The sequence below is a fragment of the Diospyros lotus genome, chromosome 14 (genome assembly GCF_014633365.1).
Source record: "Diospyros lotus cultivar Yz01 chromosome 14, ASM1463336v1, whole genome shotgun sequence".
NCBI lineage: Eukaryota > Viridiplantae > Streptophyta > Magnoliopsida > Ericales > Ebenaceae > Diospyros > Diospyros lotus.
In genome coordinates this window covers 36,230,618-36,254,163 of record NC_068351.1, presented here as the reverse complement: position 1 = coordinate 36,254,163, position 23,546 = coordinate 36,230,618, and the positions used below count along the sequence as shown (strand labels likewise).

At 32.6% G+C, this 23,546-nt stretch overlaps 2 protein-coding genes across 4 annotated transcripts; both read left to right on the top strand.

The window, feature by feature from the left end:
- The first annotated feature begins 842 nt into the window (after positions 1-842).
- LOC127790847 (uncharacterized) lies at positions 843-15,598 on the top strand. 2 transcript variants are annotated; one of them, XM_052320570.1, is made up of 7 exons: positions 843-1,471; positions 3,468-3,709; positions 3,814-3,936; positions 4,093-4,209; positions 4,333-4,515; positions 14,361-14,502; positions 15,459-15,598. In XM_052320570.1, the coding sequence occupies exons 1-7, from the start codon at positions 1,264-1,266 to the stop codon at positions 15,581-15,583; spliced, it is 1,140 nt and encodes a 379-aa protein (XP_052176530.1). In that variant the 5' UTR covers positions 843-1,263; the 3' UTR covers positions 15,584-15,598. The 2 variants fall into 2 exon arrangements, with proteins under 2 accessions (XP_052176530.1, XP_052176531.1); XM_052320571.1 differs by having other exon boundaries at positions 1,336-1,471; positions 3,424-3,709.
- A 5,941-nt stretch (positions 15,599-21,539) lies between these two features.
- Positions 21,540-22,544, top strand: LOC127790721 (uncharacterized protein At4g22758-like). Of its 2 annotated transcripts, none has more exons than XM_052320342.1 (2): positions 21,540-22,018; positions 22,158-22,544. In XM_052320342.1, the coding sequence occupies exons 1-2, from the start codon at positions 21,784-21,786 to the stop codon at positions 22,313-22,315; spliced, it is 393 nt and encodes a 130-aa protein (XP_052176302.1). In that variant the 5' UTR covers positions 21,540-21,783; the 3' UTR covers positions 22,316-22,544. The 2 variants fall into 2 exon arrangements, with proteins under 2 accessions (XP_052176302.1, XP_052176301.1); XM_052320341.1 differs by having other exon boundaries at positions 21,548-22,024; positions 22,158-22,536.
- The last annotated feature ends 1,002 nt before the right edge of the window (positions 22,545-23,546 follow it).

The window sequence follows — 23,546 nt, the reverse complement described above, 5'->3', positions numbered from 1 at the left end:
AAGAAACCAAGTTGAGCTAAAGATATAGCTCAATAAGAGACCCACGTTAATAATGGATTTTGACCCATAATATTAATTATCACAATTTTTTAAATACAAGTTATATATATATACACACACATTTAAATTGCATTTAAATGTAAGTAAAATAAAACCCAATTCTATATAAGAAAATGTGCAAATAGAATATACATGGAAAACATAAATGATAAAAATCATTTTAATGCATTTTGAATCACCTTATTTAACACCTTCTTTCATAAGAAAATTCTTAAAACTCCTTTGCTCAAATTTTTTTATTTTTAATTTTAGTATTTTAAAAATAAAATTAAAAAAATAACATTATTTGATTGCTTATTTTCATTTTCAAAAATTTTGAAAATATTTTAAAAAATTGAAACAATAAAAAACGTACTTTAATTTTTGACAATAATCATGATAAAAAATTGTTAAATTATAATTTAGTTATTTTTAAATGTTTTATTAAATTTTGTTCATAAAAATTGATGTAATATACAATAATATAAACTCAAAAAGTACTTAATATTAAAATTAATATAAACCCCCGCAATCAAGGTTTATAATAATGCATACCATATTAATTTTTTTAAAAAAAATTCATACAAAAATAAAAAAAAATGAATTGAATTAAAAGAAAAATAAAAATTTAATAATTATTATAACAAACATTAAAATATAAAAATTCAGTATATATAAAAATTTGCAGCTTGTATTGTATATCTCACAACACAAGATTCTTGTGAACTTTGTAATGCCCATAGCTTGCCAAGTGCCAAGTGCCAAGTTGCCAACCATCAAGTGGTGAATCGGTACAGTCCTCGCCTCAGCGACGGGGAAGCGGTGCCAAGGCGCAGGCGATGGGTGACTCTGTTAACAATTAACATGTAGCCGAGAAAATATTCATTAAAAAAAAAAAAGGAAAAGAGAAGAAAATGGGGAAAGAAAGATTGACAAATCTATCAGATCATCTCTGACCAGGTGAACAGCGTTGGGGTATAATTTCACCAATGTGTGAACGCTAGGGGATGCTCAACCATGGCTTCACCACCGCCAAGGAGATGGCCATGGAAGCGGGCAGCCACCTGCTCTCCTATGAAACTCTCAATTTCGTCCACTTCTTCCTCTTCTTCTTTCAATTCATTATCCATCTTAACAGTTCGTTGTACGATCAGCAGACAGCAGCCCCCTCTCGCCACATCCTCTGCCGATGCTTCTTCTTCGGTTTGTTAATCTAGTCATAATATGAAGAAGAGAGCAAGCAAATCACTGACATTTGGAGATGATTCAAAGAACGAGTCTTCTGTCGCTGTAAATTGCCCTCGCTCGCAACGGAAGCCGACTTTGAGTTTCAAGTCGTTGCTTGGGAGGCGATCTTTGCGGCGAAGGCCCTTGTTCAACTCCAGGAAAGTCAGGACCATCATTCTGCTCAATGTCACCACCTTTGTTTATGGTAACCTTTCAGTTATTTTCTTTTCGCAATTGCCTTTTTGCTGATTCTTTGCACCGTATTACCACTGTTCGTGTACGATATTAGATTTTCAATTTTTATAACGATTTTCATACCAAGCTGCTTGTTTTCAGCATCTTGGCTGTACATTGAAGGTTTAGGAAAAATGTGAGGTTTTATGATGGTGTTCTGTTCGTTTCATTGTTGTTCTAATTTAGATTTGAGCCGTATCTTGATTAAAAGATTATGAGTGACATAATCTATTGCAGGAAAAACAGGAGTACCAAGTAGTTACCAGACCAGGTCCTTCTGTTGAATTCAGTGTTTGCTAGCCTTTTCTGTGTGATGATGTCCATTTTGTGCTCTCGGCTTATTCATTGTATTGCAGCTTGGGACTGTCTATGGCTTTTACTAGAGCCTACTTCAAAATAGAGATCCACGTGGTTAACCTCACTAAGTTGGGCGTCGAGTTTTCTGAATTGAGTTGTGTGTTTGACAAACTTGTTATAGAATAGTTAAATGCTATTCTTATAGGAACTCGAGCTTGGTCTTTTATAAGTTGATGTGCACGAGCCAAATCCAATCTGCAATATATTCAGTAATATGTATGTATGTATATTTTTCATCAGTCCTTCCTTTTCCCTGGAAATGTATGATGGGGTCTCAGGTATTAAGAACTCTGTCAGTTTTTCCAGCGAGATGACATAAATTATCCTAATTTACCAACAAAAGATAAAAACTCCTAGATAAATATGATTAAATCAAATCAATTCAAGCATGGTCGTCACCTCCCTAATCATAACAGGCTTATTATCACTAATTCCACAAACATTTAGGTTCCCCAAGCCTCCTATCTTGCTCGTTAAGGCTGGGCTATTTGATAGGGAGGTTGTAGTTCTACTAGGAGGACCTATTGATTTATCAGTTTACCCCTGCTCATGTGAAAAGGGGTTGTGATTCCATCCAGGTGGGGTATGCTTGTATCATTTTCCCAAGGATTATATTAGAAATCCATATTCAGGCAATAGTTTAGCTAGGCTTGCAACCCTTTTGAGCTGAATATAGGGAATGTCTTAAATATGAAATCTAAAAATTCCAAAATTGGTCCAGTGGCTTACAGATTCTTCACATTTAGATGATAGAAACCTTGCATCTTGCCCTTTTTTGATATATTAACATTGCACTGAGATAAACGATTGCTTTTTATATGAATTTTTCTAAATATCCAACCAGGTAAGAGATAATAACCGGAAACAACATAAAGATTTTATTTTTATTTTCTCTTCCTCCCTGGCCCTACATCACCATTCATATATGTTATATTTTCATTATTCGCATGGTTCAATGAATTTGACAGGAACTGTTGTGGGGATATTTTGCAGGTTTTGTAACTGCTATACCCTTCAAGGTCACATGTCTTATTGTTACACCTTGCTAAACCTTAAATATATGAACCAGGCTAAATCATGAGCAAATAAAAAAATTAAAAATGTTCCAGGCTGTTCTGACTGAAATACTTGAAATAATTCTATAACTTCTACTAGGAGTCGTCTTTTTGGTACAGTTGAACATAGAGTAATCATTTTGTGTGATATCTAAAGATTTGTGATGTGGTGGGATCATTTGTATTATTACAAGCTCTAGCAGAGTAGAAATTTAGAATGAGTGTGACTTCCTTCCGTCATTTGTTAACTGGCAGTAAGTCGTTCCCCAATTAGATAATCCATCAAATTATACAATTTTTATATCCAAAAATTACTACATGTGATTCTGGAATTATTACAAATGTTGGTTCCGTTCCTTTTTCAACACAAACTAAAAGTTTCATGGATTGGTAAAACCCACTTAGCTAGTAATGCTTGGTATATTCATTGTTGAACATTCAGGCAGAACATTCCTTGTATTTTGGGTATACTGTTGTATCATATTGTAAAAATATAATTTGAAATCTGCAGTGCAGGAGTCAAAAATTTCTAAGATAGGTATTTGTTCCATGTAGCCAGTAATATTCCAGTTGTCAAAGAGGTTGAAGGTATCATGGATCCAGCAGCCTTCACTGTTGTGCGATTTGTCATGTCAGCTCTTCCATTTCTTCCATTTGTTTTACGAGCACGAGGTGATGCTCAAACTCGTAATGCTGGGGTTGAGTTGGGATTTTGGGTCAGCTTAGGCTATCTAATGCAGGCACTTGGATTGCTTACCTCAGATGCTGGACGTGCATCTTTTATTTCCATGTTCACTGTAAGAGAACTTCTCAAAGTTTCATTTAACTACTCTATTAACTAACAGTGTCTTGGTCATGGGAGTCGGTGGCAAATTTGACTAAGAGTAGTTGAATTAATCAGGTAATTGTCGTTCCCTTGCTTGATGGAATGGTAGGGGCAATCGTTCCTGCCCGTACCTGGTTTGGAGCTCTAATGTCCGTCTTAGGAGTTGCAATGCTGGAAGCCTGTGGATCACCTCCAAGTGTAAGTATTTTGTCCGTACCAATTGATCCTCATTGTATTTTGTAGCACAAGCTAATAAGAAAGAACAGTGAGAATTACCAAGGAGTTTAACTTAAAGTAGCTGGTTCCTCTTCATATTAATGTAAGTTATTCATGTCCTCCATGAACTCATTTCAGGTTGGAGATTTGTTGAACTTTATGAGTGCAGTATTTTTTGGGGTTCATATGCTAAGAACAGAGCATATTTCAAGGAGTACTGAGAGAGAAAATTTCCTAGCACTTCTTGGATATGAGGTTAGATAGTTAGCCATGTGTAAGCTACCATACCCAATGTTTCATTCATAAACTTCTCCATAAGCCGTGCAGGTTAACATGAAAACAAATTCCCTGCATATGATTAGAAACTATTCCATGCAGGTATCTGTTGTTGCTTTCTTATCAACTTTGTGGTGCTTTGTTGGAGATTGGTTTGGTGGCGTCCAGGAAACCAGTTCCTCATCTTGGACATGGGCAATGTTTTGGGACTGGATGACAGCATTTCCATGGATTCCTGCACTTTATACTGGCATGTTTTCAACAGGGTTATGCTTATGGGTAGAGGTAAAAGCTTCTTTTTTTTTTCTACCCTCCAACTTCTAACTTTGAATAAAGATGCATTCTTATCTCCTTGTCCTTTTTGGCGTTTTAGTTTGTTGCTGTTCTTTATAAATCACTAAATGCAATTGACCTATAAAGACCTTCTACAAATATATGGGTTTCAACATTACGGAGTTATTAGATAGTGGGCCCATGTGACCATCACATTCGTGGAATGGGGCATTGTGATCTCATCATAGTTGGAAGTTCCCGCCTAATTTTATAAAGGCTGAAATCACAGTGGTTGCCTCATGAGTTCCCACTGTTGCACAGGCGAATTTTTTATTCCTTTTATGGATTTTTTTTTGTTTTGTTTTTAATGACCTTTTTTTTGTTAATGTTATACTTTGAATTGTAGGTTCTTGGCATTCTTGGTCTTTTCAGTGCCTGAATGACTGCACTCTCACCCTGCAATTAAAACACAATAAAAACAAATCATAATAAAACTTTTATATTTTTTTTATTTTAGTGAGAGGTTTATACTCGCCAGTGTACGAGTGCAGTTGTAGTCCAAATTTAAATTTATATTTTCTGGATGAATCCAGGTCGTCCACTGAGAGATTTATTTATGGCAAAAGAAAAAGAATGTCACACACACCCACACGCATTTGGACAAATTGACAACAAGATTTTTTATGATTTTGTTTTTAGACAACAGATACTAGAAAATAAAGTAAGGCAAAAATTGAAATAAACATTAAATGTAAAAATATGAATTTGGATAGTGCTTGAGTTAAGACAATTTCAGTACCAACCCGTTGATTCCCAAATTTTAGCATAAAAGATTAGCAACATTAATTTAATTTCAGATATGAGGGTTTGTTATTAAATGCAATTAGAGATGATGATAGTTCTAGGTTAAGCAATCCTCATACATGATATGCGGGATTCTAATTTAAGCAACTATCATAAATTCAATTACAATTAATATACAAAACAACTAAATTAATCATCCGGGTTTGGGTATGATAGCATTTCCAGTTCTAGTAACTCTCATACATGGCATGAAAGCTCTAAGTTAGGCTTACGCTCCAATCCAAACCTAGTGATTTTTTAATAATTAATACACACTCATACTAAAATTTAAATTAAGGTTACTTATTTAAAACGCAGCTTTCTTTGGGAATCATTGGCGTTGGACACTGTCCTTGCCTTAATCCAAGATTAGATTTAGCTACTCATCTTTATTTAAAAGTTAATTGACAGAAATTTAAATGATGTAATTTAAATAACAGAATTTAAATGACAGGAATTAAAATAGTAAAAACTAACCGGCCATTTAGGCGGTGAATAATTAAATGACAAGAATTAAAATTGCAGAAATTTAAAGGCATAAATTAACCGACCATTTAGGCGGTGAATAATAAAATAATAATAAATGACATAAGAATTTAAAAGAAGAAAGGAAGGAAGTAAGATCACAAGAGAGAATACTAAAGAAAAAGGGAAAGAACAAGAACAATTCTCAAAGAGAGAATTCTAAAGAAATAACTAAACTTTGATTCAAGAATAATAATCACACTTACAAATGCAATCAAGTGAGCTATTTATAGGCCACAAGATGCAATACAAACCACACAATTTCAATTATTCAACTAGACATAATTATATCTAATGGGCACTCACACACTTAAAGTTAAATGGATTTTAGCTATAATACACACCTAATATTAAATGGATTTTAGCTAAAATACATACATAATAAAGCACTCATAAAGTTAAATGGATTTTAGCTATAATATCCACCTAATAGTTAAATGAATTTTAGCTAAAAAACACACCTAATAAAGCTCTCACATAAAAAATAAAAATAGATTTCTATAAATTGGTTTTTAATCTTCATTAGGATTAAAAATAATCCTTGGGCCTTCTCCAAATAATATCTTCCATGGGTTGCTCAAATTGGGCCTTAATTCTTCATGGGCTTGAATTCTTCATGGACTTGATTTCTTCATGGATTTAATTTCTTCATGGCTAAAAATAAAAAAAATAATTTAATATTATTAATAAATTATATATTATATATATGTATTACACATAGCACACATATATATTAGATTATATTATATATATAGTACATGCATGCATATAATGATGTATATGTATTATATATAATTTTATATATTATTATTATTTACTTTAGAACTTCATTTTATTTATCTTTCAATTCAAACTTGCATATAACCATAAAATATATATTAATATCTAATTTAAACCATATTTAAGATCGAAAGAAGGGTTTAATTATAACAAAATTTTTACAAAATTAACCACTAATCATACCCCCCAACTTAAACATTGCTAGTCCCTTAGCAATCAGACTATACACATGCCAAGCTTTAATAACTGTATGAATGTAAAAATTTCAAATTTGAAACCGAAATGCATAAAATTGAATAAATAATTTAGCATTCTAAATCAGATTTTTTTTTTTTTTTGGTTAAAGGCCATACAATCTCAGGAATAGCAATTAGGATAACCAATACACAGACTTACTCTCTCGAAGTTTTGACTTCAAATCTCACTATGGATTTTCTCTCCAATAAAAATGATTCCTCATGTGTACACACAAGGGGGTGCACCGTTATAAGAGTAAATGCAGAACAAGTTCAAAACTCGGTGCCATCCCAAATACAAGGAACGTATTTTCATGAAAGAACAAGGAAATTGACATAGCTTCATGATTGGAATAATGCCCTAGATGAGTAACTTCTGAATTTAAACATGATTCCCTACTCCAAACTCGAATTCTGAGATCACATGATTTATAGCATCAAAAAGGGACCAGACTGGGTTGTAATGGGGCTATAAGGTTAATATGGGTTGTCAAAGAAAAGGTAGAGTGTGCAAAGGGTGTGTCAGGATTTTTTTTTTTTTTACCATTTCTTTTGAAACAGTTATGCTGAATAGCTAAGAGAATTTTTCCCCATTTTTTTCACTTTTTTTTCTTCTTTTTTTTCTTTTTTTCTTTTTTTTTTCTCTTTAAATATGAAAATAGATAAACAGACTAATTCCCAAAATCACACCAAACGAGGATAACGAAAGAAATTGTACTACAAATGGCTCAAATGGGATAGCAAAGGAGGTTAATTTAAAGAAAGAAAAAGGTTTAATAAGCTCAAAATGAAAGAAATTGATCCCTCTATCATGCTTCTACAAAACGATGATACTCAGTCATCTAATTCAGAGTTTGAAACCAGTCAAACTTATCCATTATCATACTAGACATTCAAAACGAATTGATATTTTGAAGCCATTGAAAAGATAAGATAAACAATAAAACATATTTAAAGTAAGTGTTATTTCACTCAGAATTAACGGTTATTAGGCTCAAACACTCACTTGGGTAATAGTCTCCACTTCTGTTGAGAGATCATACAGTGTACTAATCAGCTAATTACTGTTACCTTTGACTTTATGACCGATAACCAATTTCTAAATTTGAATCCCTGATGAATGCAAATTACTTATTCTAATGCATATACGTTTTCAAATAAGAAATCAATGCATTCATGTTTCGTATTGCAAACTTAGCCGGCTATCAGTGCATAACTTCAAAGCTTTAGGAATAGCATTATTTAAAACACATAAATTTTTTTATTTTTTTTATTTTTTAAATAAGAGCAGATAAAGATAATCAATTCACACAAGACTACAAACTAGCAAACTCACAATTAAATATAAACCAAATGATTCATAACTAGACCTTACACCCCCTAACTTGAAGTGCAGTATTAAATTAGGGTTGTTAGGAATACCTATAACTCCACAAGTCCATAGATTTGCTGTGAACTGCTAAAACAACAAATGAGCATACCATATAGATATATATTTATATTTTCACACCAAAATAAAAATTTCATGCAAGTCATAAGATAAGCAAAATGCGTCTCAAGAGTACAAAAAGTACTCCTTACTCAGCCATCTTATCGAAGACTTTACTAACAACATTCCACAGTTTTTTTTTTTTTTTTTTTTTATGAACACAACCAAAAAAAAATCCTGCAAGTTGTACAATAACTAGATGCGTCTCAAGAGTACAAAAAGTACTCCTTACTCAGTCATCTTAATAAAGAGCATTTTTCACAGTGATAAATCTAAATTAATCGGACCCCTTGGGCGCTTGTTACTAATTGCCTTAGACCAGTCTATCCGAGGCTCATGAGGATCGTACTGTGGAACATAAGCATGTAATTTCTCTAGCAGCTTATCAATGGTGGATGCAGAAATGAGAATCTTTCTTGCTGAACGAGAAATGAACTGTTGGTCCACAGCCTGATCAAGAAAAGAGAGTAACCCATCGAAAAAATGGTTAACATTTAAAAGTCCAATAGGTTTGGTGTGGAGATTACTCTTGGCCCAAGAGATTATACAAAAGATTTCTTCAAGTGTTCCAAAACCTCCTGGTAAAGCAATGAAGGTATCTGACTGATAAATCTTACAAGCCATGCGTTCAGACATAGAAGTCGTTTCTATAAGTTGACCGCGTGTAATCCCGAAAATATGTGGTTCAGCTAAAGGGATTGGCATTACACCTACCACAGATGAATTTCCAAGATGTACAGCTTGTGAAACATAACCATTCAATCCACGACTTCCCCCTCCATATACCAAATTAATTTTTTTCTCTCCTAATTTTTTACTAAGTTCGTTCGCTGCAAGTGCGTAACAAATATCGCTCCCAGGTTGAGAGCCACAAAATACGCATATGGTATTGATTCGATGAACTAACTGGCCTTCCATGTTTGTTCCTTTTGTATGTCCTGAAAAGAAGTTTGGCGATCAAAAGTAGCTATACAACAATTCAACAAGAAATAAATACAAACAAAAATCATGCGTATGTATAAGTAGTTGTGATTGTGGCTCACATCTTCCTCTGGTTTTACGTCCAGAAACGGCTTAAACACTTTCTATGAAGCGGGGATAAGCTTTCCATCCAATTTTCTTATAGATTGGCAAACAGGGTCGTTTTTAGTCAGATTCCCAAGACTATAGCGTTGGTGGTCACTTCTGAACTGGGTCCATAAAGCAAGAAGTTCTCTTTGCACTATTCCACATGGATGCGTCTCAAGAGTCAATCGGATATCATCCAAAGACTCCTTACTCAGTCCATCCTTTATGAAACTAATTTTATCTTCTCGATTTATGGACGTAAACCCCACAGATTTGCATCGTGTGTTACAGGTCCATCGAGCACATTTGTAACAATCATTCACTCTTTTCGCTCTTCTTTTCTTCGCAAAACTACTCTTCCCTAAGCCTGAAAAATGCTTAAAACTAGGTGAAGTTTCACCAGCTAATCGAACTTTTGCTTCGATCAGCCAACGAATATCTTTAGGGATGTTATTACGCATCAACAGCCTAAGTCTTTCACACCTAGCATCATAAATTTTTTTCAAATCATTCTGCGGGAGAGATAGATAGTACTTGTGAATTTTTGAGAGATAAAGATCTATTTTTTTTTAAAAAAAAAAAAATTATACTAAGAAGAAAGTAAAGAACTATAAACTTTACAAAAGGGATGAGAGTACCTGATCAGAGAATAACACAAAGGAGAGAAGATTGAGCTCAAGAGGGGTGACTTGCCTCATACAGATATGGAGTCTTTTATAGAGCAATGGGCATCACTATTCTACACTCGACTCGAGGCATGCCATAATTGCACCGTCAGATTTGACGTCGTTTAGCGTCTCATTTTTCAACATTTGGCAATGTGCCCTTTTTTTTTTTCAACGCTCGGCGCCTCTATTTTGAACATTTGGCAGTGTGCCTTCTTTCTTTATAGGGCAGTGTGATTGCACTGCCCAAGAAAAGATGGCTACCACCAGCGTCAATTTTGTCTCTCTCAATTCAATTTTTGTTTTTAATTAATTTTGTTTTAATTTTTATTTTTTTAGGTAAAATTTTTTTAGACACCTTACCCCCCAACTTAAATTGCGCATTGTCCTCAATTGGCAATAAAATGATAGAAGATAGGCATACCTGGCGGTCTTCAATACATAAACTCGTATGGAGAAATTTTATTTAGACTGCACATAGAGAAACACTAGTTAAGTAATGCAGAAAAAGAACAACTTATATGTATATATAAAATTATTTTATTATATATTTTTATTTATTTATTTTTTAGATTTTTTTTTTCTTTTCTTCCAATTAAAGATCAAATGAGTGGTTGCCCACCTAATCGTATAATATCTCTCATTCACTACACCACTTTTAAAGTTATTTTCAAAATTATGTAAATTGATTTTTCTCATGAATGCACATACATATTTTGAAAATATATCGTCCGGAGGTGTTGGTTTTATTATATCCGCGTATGGCACATTAATTTGCACAAACATCTCACACGTGTTTGGTTTAATTTGATCCTCAATAATATCGACTAACCTAAAAGATAGAAATTGAGGGGTAAATATGGATAAACTTATGAATTTTTCACATTTTGGCTCTCGAATTTTATCCTCTTCTTCCTCCCAGGTTTCTTCTTTTCTTACATCATTTTGGTCTTTTTCTTCCTCAAAGGTTTCATTGACATCTACCTCACTGTGATCAACCACTCTCTCTTCTTGCACCAAAGGGTGTACTGTCCTAGGGGCATCAAGTTTCTCAATTATTTCTCCATTCCTTAAGACAGTCACTCCTATGTCCTGCTCCTGACTTTCACTTTTGATGATGGGTTTTATTAATGGGATTTGGAGTGAGTTGGGATGGACAGGCTCTGACATGCTCAAAGTCTGTGTTAGCTGTGTCAATTGGTTCCTAATGTCCTCTGTAACTCTAATGGTATGTTCTTGACATTTGGACATTTGTGTAAAAATTTCCATTTGGCCTTGCATAAATAGATTGAAGGTATCTTCTAATGAACTCCCATGAGGGGGTTGATATGCATCGAATGTAGACCCTTCATTCGTTTGAAATGATTGAGGCTGGGAAAGGAAGTGCTCATGTGGTTGGGCTACAAAATCATTTTTCCATGAGAAATTTGGATGAAAGTGTGAATTAGGGTGATATGCATCAAAGTCCGAATGATAGTTTTCCTCATGGTTCTGGTAATACATTCCCTCATAGTTGTGTGTGTGTGTGTAACTGGATTGACCATACAATACCTCCTTAAAAGTAGGTATTATAGGGCAGTCATCTGTTAAATGAGCTGAAGTTTCACACACAGCACACCAAACCTCAATTTCATGGTAAGTGGGTAACAAATGGGTAGTGTCTGGTTGCAAATCAAAAGTGGTTTGCCTAAGAGGGAATAGATAATCCTTAAGAGGTCTAGACAAATCGGATTCAAAATGATAATTTTCATCATGATAAGTATCTTGTGCAGACAGATTATAGTAATTTTGAGACATGAGTGTAAAGTTGACAATCCAATTCCAGGTAAAGACTCAGAATGATATGAAAATACTGTTTCAAAATTCTACCTGATCTCAGTCTCATATACAATGCACAAACAAAAATAAAGTAAAAGAGAAATAGAGTTACCGATTTTATCAAGAGATGCTTATTCTTTTATTTTTTTTTATTTTTTTTTCTTTTTGTTTTTGCCTTAATCTCCCCGGCAACGGCGCCAAAATTTGACTGCACTCTCACCCTGCAATTAAAACACAATAAAAACAAATCATAATAAAACTTTTATATTTTTTTTATTTTAGTGAGAGGTTTATACTCGCCAGTGTACGAGTGCAGTTGTAGTCCAAATTTAAATTTATATTTTCTGGATGAATCCAGGTCGTCCATTGAGAGATTTATTTATGGCAAAAGAAAAAGAATGTCACACACACGCACACGCATTTGGACAAATTGACAACAAGATTTTTTATGATTTTGTTTTTAGACAACAGATACTAGAAAATAAAGTAAGGCAAAAATTGAAATAAACATTAAACGTAAAAATATGAATTTGGATAATGCTTGAGTTAAGACAATTTCAGTACCAACCCGTTGATTCTCAAATTTTAGCATAAAAGATTAGCAATATTAATTTAATTTCAGATATGAGGGTTTGTTATTAAATGCAATTAGAGATGATGATAGTTCTAGGTTAAGCAATCCCCATACATGATATGCGGGATTCTAATTTAAGCAACTATCATAAATTCAATTACAATTAATATACAAAACAACTAAATTAATCATCCGGGTTTAGGTATGATAGCGTTTCCAGTTCTAGTAACTCTCATACATGGCATGAAAGCTCTAAGTTAGGCTTACACTCCAATCCAAACTTAGTGATTTTTCAATAATTAATACACACTCATACTGAAATTTAAATTAAGGTTACTTATTTAAAACGCAGCTTTCTTTGGGAATCATTGGCGTTGGACACTGTCATTGCCTTAACCCAAGATTAGATTTAGCTACTCATCTTTATTTGAAAGTTAATTGACAGGAATTTAAATGACGTAATTTAAATAACAGAATTTAAATGACAGGAATTAAAATAGTAAAAACTAACCGGTCATTTAGGCGGTGAATAATTAAATGACAAGAATTAAAATTACAGAAATTTAAAGGCATAAATTAACCGGCCATTTAGGCGGTGAATAATAAAGTAATAATAAATGACATAAGAATTTAAAAGAAGAAAGGAAGGAAGTAAGATCACAAGAGAGAATACTAAAGAAAAGGGGAAAGAACAAGAACAATTCTCAAAGAGAGAATTCTAAAGAAATAACTAAACTTTGATTCAAGAATAATAATTATACTTACAAATGCAATCAAGTGAGCTATTTATAGGCCACAAGATGCAATACAAACCACACAATTTCAATTATTCAACTAGACATAATTATATCTAATGGACACTCACACACTTAAAGTTAAATGGATTTTAGCTATAATACACACCTAATATTAAATGGATTTTAGCTAAAATACATACCTAATAAAGCACTCATAAAGTTAAATGGATTTTAGTTATAATATCCACCTAATAGTTAAATGGATTTTAGCTAAAAAACACACCTAATAAAGCTCTCACATAAAAAATAAAAATAGATTTCTATAAATTAGTTTTTAATCTTCATTAGGATTAAAAATAATCCTTGGGCCTTCTCCAAATAATATCTTCCATAGGTTGCTCAAATTTGGCCTTAATTCTTCATGGGCTTGAATTCTTCATGGATTTGATTTCTATTTTCATTTTAACAATAAATATTCAATATTAAAAATAATTTCTTATACTATTTATTCAAGTTAATCATATGGGAAGATATTTCTTGGAATATGAATGTCATTTCTTAACTATATTCTTTCAGGAGAGGAGTCCCGCCATCCATAGATTATTGTTTATTACATACGCACTTTTTTTCCTTGTTCAGAAATGATACTATATATGTCCTTTTTCCCCCCTAATAAGAAAGCACTTCAATGAGAAAACATTGGACCGAATTATTAGTATCACATAGCTTAATCAACTTGACTGGTAGAAATTAAGATTCCAATCAATAAGCATATTATGATTCTTTTTTCCTTTCCATAAAACTTATTCCCCAGTTTGTTTACAACCATGAAGAGACTATAAATAATACACAAACATGGGGGGGGGGGGGGGGGGGGTGTTGATTTTGATATACATTTTTGAATTTTAATCCTATAGATGCAAACTTCAGTTTGAAATCTGTGGCAACTTGAGTGTTTTGATACGATGAAATGAACTTTGGCCCAAATGTTGAGTAAACAGAGGGAAATAAGAATTGGAGATGTTAAGATGTTACGGCATAATTTTTTTGATTAAAATACTCTGTAGATTCTCGTTAGGATGTCTGGCAATGACTGCTAAGATGGATTTGACTGTCTTATAGATGGCTGCTATGCGTGATGTCTCAGCTACCGAAACTGCAATTATTTACGGCCTAGAGCCAGTGTGGGGTGCTGGTTTTGCATGGGTTCTTCTTGATGAAAGGTGGGGCATGACTGGATGGATTGGTGCTGCTCTTGTTCTAGGTAGGATAATAGTTATGTTCTTCATTTGGTCTTTATTTTATTTTATTTTAAATTGAATTCATCAAACTTTAACACACATTTGTTGGTGGTCTGATATCTTCAGATTTTTAATGTTTGTTTGCTATGGGCCTCCGATATTGTGCTTATTTTGCTTTAGCTTTTTGTCAGCTTTGTTTACTTGCCCATGCTTTATCAATAAACAGACAAATAGGTGCCAAAAAATTTGCAAGACGATATTTTGTGCATACCCAAAGACTATGCTTGGAAATACGTTTTTTCAACAAACAGGAGAATGGAAAGGAAATGGAGAATGGAAAGGAAATGAAATTGCTTAATGTACATTTAGTTTAATATGTTTATGAGGATATCTATTTCATTCTTTTTATTCGTCTCTGTCTACAAATCCTAATTCCAAACACATCAGCGATCAACACGTAGAGATGCGCACACATGAAGAGGAATTGTAAACTTGGTAAAAATGTATTAAACACAAGTGCAAATTTCAATTATGTGTTTGTTTACCAGAAAGGAAAACACCATAACAAAAAAAAAACAAAAACAAATTATAGTTGTCTTGTATGTCTTTGATAATTAGGCCTAAACTGTGTATGCTTACATGTTACTGAGGCATCAAGGAATTGTGAGCCATACACGGAATGACATCCGGAGGATTTTGCCCACATTATATATCTGTTGTTTATTGAAGGTTGATCCTAATCCAAAGAGTTCACATTTTAATTGCTGATTAATATCCTGGTATGTTCGTTTGATCTAAAAAATAACCCTATACTGGTATATTTTATGAACTACGATAATAGAATTTGAAGTTTTTTTACTAGGACTATTAACTTGGAGTTAGAGAAATAACCACAACTATTGTTGACTAATGCTGCTAATAATCGATTATGTTAAAAATTGCAAATATCAATTTGTCTTTTTTGCTCTTTGTCCTCTAGGTGGAAGCTTAATCGTGCAGATATTTGGATCATCATCTACAAAGCTACCTAAGGAAGGCAAATATAGTAGACAAAGGGAAAGGTTGTTAGTTTCAGATAAACTAGGTTGTTTATCTTCTCTGTAAGTTTTAATCAACCTATTATCTCGACCAAATACAGATCAAGCATAATAAACAGAAAAATCGAAAGTTTTAAACTACAACTCACTCACACATATAAAGACACAACGATCTATGTGTTCTGATCAATAGATACTACTCATGGTAGAGGTTCCGCCTCTAGTCAATCCACTAAATCTCAAGTTTACAATCGATTACAAGATTATAAAACGAAAAGAAAGACAATATTGCAATACAATTGAAAAACAGAAACTAAAACAAGAACAAGAGTAGATCTGTTCTTTATCAATCTCGCGATCAAGACTAAGTATCTATTCTATCAGTCTATCAATCTCTCACGCCTCAGGCGTTTAAAACAACATAGAGATTAAGCAATACATTGACTTACCGACTGATCTTACCATGGAAACAATCAACCAACTAATCAAAACAAAGATCAAAACGAATAATTCATGGGATGTGTCTCGCTTCAAGAATCACCCACTTAGGGTTTCACAGAGAGAGCACGAGAAGAAAATTAGAATATTTGGAGATTAGGGCATCAGATTGCCCTTTTATAACAACGCCAACATGGACCAACAAATGGGCTCGGGCAGCAATGCAAAGAGCAACACGAAATGAATATGGGCTCAGCCCATAGAAACTCAGCAGCCCAACAATAACTAATAGCCCAAACATATCAATAGAATGATAACAACATTTAAATTCAATATAATGAATAACAAATGCAGCTCATAAATTTCATGTAATGATCATATAAACAAATTTAATGAATTAACATAAATTTGAGAAAAACATTTTGAATCACATAAAATCAACATTCTTCGGTTGTTGTCAACTCTAGGAAGAATGCTCCTGATGTATTAAACAAATAAGTCATACCTACTCATGTTTATACTGTATGGTTCTGTTACTGATACATGTAAGTAATGTGAAATCATATACGGTCCTTGTAATATCTTTACAACTATGCCATATGTTTTAGGTTTTGGTGGTTCAGAAAGTCAGCAATTATTTGGTGTTTGGCTTTCTACATTCTTTCGTAATTTGTATGCATCACTTGCGGACAAATAGGAAAGAGAACATCCTCATTGTATTAAGCAACTAATTAATAGTTCACGGCTTAAAAGGGGGGTTTGCTTTTTAGGCTTTTTATTCTATTGGCCTATGGAGTTGCTTATCGCATCCTATACGGAGACATGTAGGCTTGTCGATTGATGGCCTTGGGACATTGGTTTCAACCAGCCTGGGTGTGACACCATAATTGCTCTGTTGTTTACTGCCACAAACGTAAGCTTGAGCTTTTGTCGTAATTCAGAAGAGAGCTTAAAGTTATCGAACTTGGAAAAAGAACGAGTAAGACTGGTGGCGGTAATGTTAATGTACCATTGAGGATGGATTTTGCCACATGAGAAGCTAAGCCAAGCCACGATATGCAGTGGGCCTACGTGTTCACCTGTATTTCTAGTTGACTGACTGTAAGTCCGATCCGGTTTAGCTGCACTTTTGTTTTAAATTACTAGTGTTAAACCGTAATTGTAATCACAATAGATGATTTCGATAATCATCATATAAATAACATTTTATTAGAAATTATTACTGAAATTTTTAAAAATAACATAGTTAATCTAAGTATATATAATTATTGAAAATTGACATATTTTTTATAATGCTCTCCCCCGCTTCTTCAAAATATTGAATAAATAATATTCTTGAAATTTAATTTTTGTAATTATTATAAAATTTTAAATATATATATATATATATTCTGATTTGAGAAAAGAGCATTTCAAACTTTAGTGATTAACGAGTAATTAATTAATGGATACTTAAATTGATTACTTAATTACTTTTCATAAACTAATAACTTTACTATAGCCAATAGACTAAAAATAAGTCATTGGTGCATCCCACTTGAAGCACCACACAATTGACAAAGATGACAAATAAAAATAGTGATTAATAATCCAAAATCCACATATTACTATACGTAGATAAAATTATCATTTAAATAAAAAAAATTAAGGGTAAAACATACTCTAGGTCCTCATGAACAATATTGATGAATGAAGCATATTAAAAAAATTATTATGATATCTGCAAATAAAATTATCGTTTAACATCTAAAAAAGTTATTGTTGAGCCAACTTGCTCATATTAATTAAGTTTTAATGATAAATAAAAGTATTTTTATGATATAAATATATTTTCTCCTCATGCAAAAAATAAATTTATTTTGAATTAAAGGTGGATTGTCTTTAATCATATTTTCTTATTTTAATAATTTATGTCTCAAAAGTTTATATTTGAATTTTTATATCTTGATAAATGTATTCATCTCTTATGCAAAAAATAAATTTATTTTGAATTAAATGTGAATTACTTTCAGACATGTTTTTTTATTTTAATTATTTATGTCTCAAAAGCTTAATTTAAATTTTTATATTTTGATATATGTATTTCTTTCTTATGCAAAAAGTAAATTTATTTTGAATTAAAGGAGAATTACTTTTAAACATTATTTCCTTGTTTTAATTATTTATATCTCAAAAGTTTATATTTGAATTTTCAAATCTTGATTTCTCATGAAAAAAAATAAATTTATTTTAAATTAAAGATGACTAATCTTTAAATATGTTTCCTTGTTTTATTAATTGATGAGAAGATATAACATAAAATATTTACTTTTGATTAATTAATAGCATTGAAAAACCCATATAAATTTAATGCAAATTTTAGAAGCAAATAACAGTCTGACAGATTTAATGCAAATTTTATTAATTCCACAAATCTTTAAACGAAAACTGTGTAAGTTAGCTTTGTGTAATGACTATCTTACTTTTATATATATAAAGATAAAGATTCCTAAATATTTATTTATTGTATTGAATAAATTGAATAATTTATTTTTGATGCAATGGAACCTGCTATATTCAATAAATTGAATGTAGGCAGAGCAATAGCTTAAAAAAAAAAATAGAACAATTTAGGCAGTAAGCTATGTGAGTCAATTATATGCAATGACTATCTTATTTTTATATATATAAAGATTAGTGTTGAAAAATCCATGCATTAATCTTATATTAAATTAAAGATAGTGATTAATTAATTAATTATTAAAATAAAATTATTTATTATATTATATATTTATTTATAAATATAAATATAAATTAAAACTTTTAAACATGAGCAAGCATGGGTTTTTCAATACTAATTAAAAATTCTCTTGAAATTTTTAATTTCTGCTCTTGAAATTTAATTCTTTCAATGATATAACAAAACATTGAAAATATAAATTTTAACTATGCATTAATTTTATCCCATAGTCTTGAAAATATGATATATTAAATCTTAATTAATATTGAAAAACTCATGCATTAGTCTTGTATTAAATTAAAGGTAGTGATTAATTAATTATTAAAGTAAAACTATATAATATATTATATATTTATGTATAAATTATAAATATAAATATAAATTAAACTCTAATCATGAGGAAGTATGGATTTTTCAATACTAATTAAATTTTTTTTTTATATTTTTTTAAATTTTGATTTTAAAATTTAATTTCTGCAATAATAATAAAACTTTAAAAATATGAATTTTGATTTATTTTTCTTTCACTATGCATTAATTTTCTTCCATAGTCTTGAAAATGTGATATCTTAATTTATAGTGTTGAAAATATGATATATTAAATCTTAATTAGTATTGAAAAATCCATGCATTAGTTTTGAAAATGTGTTTTCTTAAATCTTAATTAGCTGAAAACTTGTGCATTAGTCTTACATTAAATTAAAGATAGTGATTAATAAATTATTAAAATAAAATTATTTATTATATTATATATTTATTTATAAATTATAAATTAAAATTAAAATTTCTGAGCGTGATGAATTAAACATAGGTTTTCAATGCTAATTAAAATTTCTCTTGAAATTCTTAATTTTTTATCTTGAAATTTAATTTCTATAATGATAACAAAACATTGATAATATGAATTTTTATTGAAAATATGAATTTTGACTTATTTTTATTTCACTATGCATTAATTTTATTCCATAGTCTTAAAAATATGATATATTAAATCTTAATTAGCATTGAAAAATTAACCCATGCTTTTAACTAACTTAAATATTTTTTTTATGGATTTGCTAATTAAGATATCACATTTTCAAGACTATAATATAATAAATAAATTTATTTTAATAATTAATTAATTACTACCTTTAATTTTATGCAAGTTCTGAATTAAGGAAAAATAATTCATCATTGATTGCCACTTGATAAAATACTTGGCAGATTTTAATATATTAATAATTAAGATAAGATTCCTAAAATTTTGATCGCCCCATTTAGTCTCAATGTGGTTTGTTTTTCATTTTTAGCCAGTAGTAGTTTCAATCTGGTTGCTTTCTTATGGTCCACATTTAGGACAAACCTAAATCTGCATTATTTTGGGTTTGTTACTTGACGAAGTGAAATGTAGTTAAGTTGGGTAATTAAATTGTGAAGAAGAAGAAGAAGAAGAATATAATTAAACCATCAAGCTAGCTAGCTAGCTAGGTCCTTGATTCAATATATATATAATTCATATTGTATTTGACCAAATCATGCATGGGCTGAACCAGAAAATGTATTTAGAGGGGTCAAATTTAATTTTAATTTTTTTAACAAATATAAATTAAAAAATTAATGTTTAATAAAATCACTTTAAAGATAAAAATACAAAGTTGTACATGTTCATTATTATCAAATTAATGTATATGCTTGAAACTTACTTTAGGCACTGGTGAATTGTGATTCCCTCCCTGTTGGATTTTTTTTTTGTTCTGGAGTCGGACCTAGCTAAGCTAGCTAGCTAGCTAGCTAGTTAGGTCTATATGAAAGAGAAAAGATATGGAACAAATTAAGTGAGAAAAGAAAAATGAACAAGAGGAAGCAATATTGGAATTAATGGAAGGAAGGAATGAAGAAAATAAGGACGGGGCTGGCTGGCTTGCTGGCTTTAGTACTGAAACCTTAATTATATATCCCCACAAATTAAATTGATTAAGAAAAAGATAAAAAGTACGTCTCAATTTGCAAATGATATACATATATATATATATATATATAGGTTTCTTGATGAAACCCCTCATGATGAACAAAACCGTCATGAAAAGAAAAAGAGAGAAATTTATTATTATTGTTTTTAGTATTACAAATTAGCTAGTAATAAATAAAATTATCTATGTTTAATTTGCTTGCTAATTAAGAAATCAAATTTAACAAAATTAATTAAACCAATAAGTTTTATTTTATTGAGATATAATTAAACCTTCAAACGTATGTACACTACAAATTCAACAAGACAATTTAATATGTCTGTAAAATTGAACTATGTGATTTAATTTTTAAAAATTTAAAATCATTCTACCTGTGAAAAGATAAGATCAGATGATTTAAGGTTGTCGATTAATTGTTAAAATAGATTAGAGGAGGAGATAACAAGTTGAGAGCAGGATGAACTAGAGAGAGAGAAAGAGAAAAAATTATTTAAATATAAAAGTAAAATAATTAAATTTTATATTCTTAAAAATTGTATAACTAGCTAGTTGGTATAATAATAATTTAACAAAAGCCCACGAATAAAAAAAAAAAAAAAATGGCACCACCGGATCCGCATGGGCAGCATTGGCATGGCAATGGCAATAATTAATAATCGGAAGGAAGGAAGGAATTGGTTGGTGGGGTTTATTTATTGGTTTCTTTACCCTCCTCCTCCGATCAACCTGTGCTGTGCCCTATAAATATATATATATATATATATAAGTGAAACATAATAAATGGAATGGAATATATACCGCTCGTTTCTCTCTCATCTCTTTTCTGCAACTGTTTTTCTTTTTGCGGGAATTGATCCCACCTGCCCTGCCCTGCCCTAATTTGTGAATGGTGGAAATCTTAATTGAGCTGCTGCGGCTTGTCCATGATCTCCCCCTTGAGGAGTTCACGTACGGGAGGTCTCCGACGTCGCATCTCCTTTCTCTTTCGGATCTTGCATGCAAGGCTGGCACCACCGCTGCGTCGTCGGCCTCGACCCTTGAGAAGCCGCCGCCGCCACCAATTCCATCGCCAAATTAATTCATCTCCCCATACCTTGATTAACAATCCAATAAACGCGTAGGATACGATATATATCTATATACATATATAGCTCGACCATGTTGCTGTACAAGCCGAAGAAGAACCAGGCTGGTAAGGGCGGCAAGCGCCTGCTGATCAGCATCACCGTGCTAGGCAGCGCCGGCCCCATCCGCTTGGTCGTCCAAGAGGATGAGCTGGTCGCCGGCGTCATCGGCACCGCCCTCAAATCGTACTCTCGGGAGGGCCGCCTGCCAGTGCTGGGCTCCGATCTGAACGATTTTGATCTATATTGCACCGTTGCCGGAACTGAAGGTAGAGGTAGGTAGTACTGTTTGGAATTTATTTCTTTCAACAATTTTTTTTATTTATTAAACCTGCGTGTCTCCTACAAGTTGTTTTCAAATAAACTTGGTTGGGGGGGTTGGGTGGGTTGGGTGGGTCACGGGTGCAGCCTTGAGTCCGTGGGAGAGAATTGGGTCGATGGGCGCCAGGAATTTCATACTGTGCAAGAATCAGAAGGCTGGCGAGAGGGAGGGCAAACTGGAGGTTGGGCAGAAAGGGAACAATAACAATGGTTGGAAGGCATGGTTCAGCTTCAACAACAAGTAGTCTCTCAAACCACCTTGAGATATCTACCTAGCCATTCCACAGCCAAAGTGAAAGTGGGAGTTTGATTTTCGATTAGCAAACAAACAAAAAAAAAAAAAGGTGGTGGTGGGTGGAAGAAAAAGGAATTAAAAACAGAGTTAGCTAGGGCTTCTTTCTTTTTGTTTGCCGCTATCACCATATGATTAATTTTGATATTTTGAAATTTGGAAATGAAAGAGTTAAGAGCTAGGGGAGAACATTTGGCTATAACCGATCGAACGGTCAACTTTTTTACCAACCGAATCGAACTGACCATAGCCCACTAACCAAGCTGAATCGAACCGATAGGATACGCTAATCGAAAAATCGAAATCGAAATAATCAAACTTCACTAAAACTTACCGAATGGGCGAGCATGATCGGAGGGAAAGAGATGCAGCTGGGGCAGTGTTGGCCTCTGCATAGGAAGGAAACGAAATGCCGGAGACAAAGACGAATGGCCAACCCTTATTCAGTTTGGTCATTCATCTTCGACTGTCATGTGGCCATGAGATAGAGAGATAGAGAGAGACTGTTGTGAGGCGGTGAGAGGGGATCAACGGTCATAAGGAGGCGGGAGGGAGGCGACGGACCAATTGGCGCTGGCAACGGATCGACTGGCGCTGGTGAGGCCAGAGGGAAAAGAACAATGGACTTACTGAAGCTGGCACATGCGCGCGCGCGTGAGAGAGAGCGAGAGAGAGAGAGAGAGAGAGAGAGAGAGAGAGAGAAATGGGATGTTTGACGTTCATGAGGCCGAGAGGTTTTGGGCAAGGGAGAGAGAAGTTTGGTGTGAAGGGGTGGGGGTGAGGGGAACAGAAAGTGTTCGGGTCACGTGGGTGGGGTGGGGGGAGAAGTAAACCATGGTCAGCGTGACTCGTGAGGGAGAGAGAGAAGAAGTTTGGGGGAGGGGGGAATCGTGGGCAATAAAATAAAACTATGGCAGTAAGGGAAAACAGTGGGCGATGGAAAAAGAATTCAATTATTTCGATTAACCGAAATATCTGAATTTTTTTATAAAATTAACCGAACCAATTTTTACTTAATTAACTGAATCAAACCAAACCGACCAAGTCCCCCTCTAGTGATTTGATTTGATGATATTTCGTTGACCTCCTCTCTTACTACTAATAGTAGTAATAATAATAATATTATTATTACTGTTCGCGTTAGAATCAATCGATTGCGGTTTGTTTGTCCGCATTGGAAAGGT

What these genes read in the sequence shown, in the direction of transcription:
- LOC127790721 (XM_052320341.1), top strand. Translation starts at nt 21,784, where the DNA reads ATGTTGCTGTACAAGCCGAAGAAGAACCAGGCTGGTAAGGGCGGCAAG. An exon ending in TGCCGGAACTGAAGGTAGAG is followed by an intron (nt 22,025 to 22,157) that starts GTAGGTAGTACT and finishes TCACGGGTGCAG; the next exon opens with CCTTGAGTCCGTGGGAGAGA.
- LOC127790847 (XM_052320570.1), top strand. Translation starts at nt 1,264, where the DNA reads ATGAAGAAGAGAGCAAGCAAATCACTGACATTTGGAGATGATTCAAAG. An exon ending in CTTTTATTTCCATGTTCACT is followed by an intron (nt 3,710 to 3,813) that starts GTAAGAGAACTT and finishes TGAATTAATCAG; the next exon opens with GTAATTGTCGTTCCCTTGCT. An exon ending in CCTGTGGATCACCTCCAAGT is followed by an intron (nt 3,937 to 4,092) that starts GTAAGTATTTTG and finishes AACTCATTTCAG; the next exon opens with GTTGGAGATTTGTTGAACTT.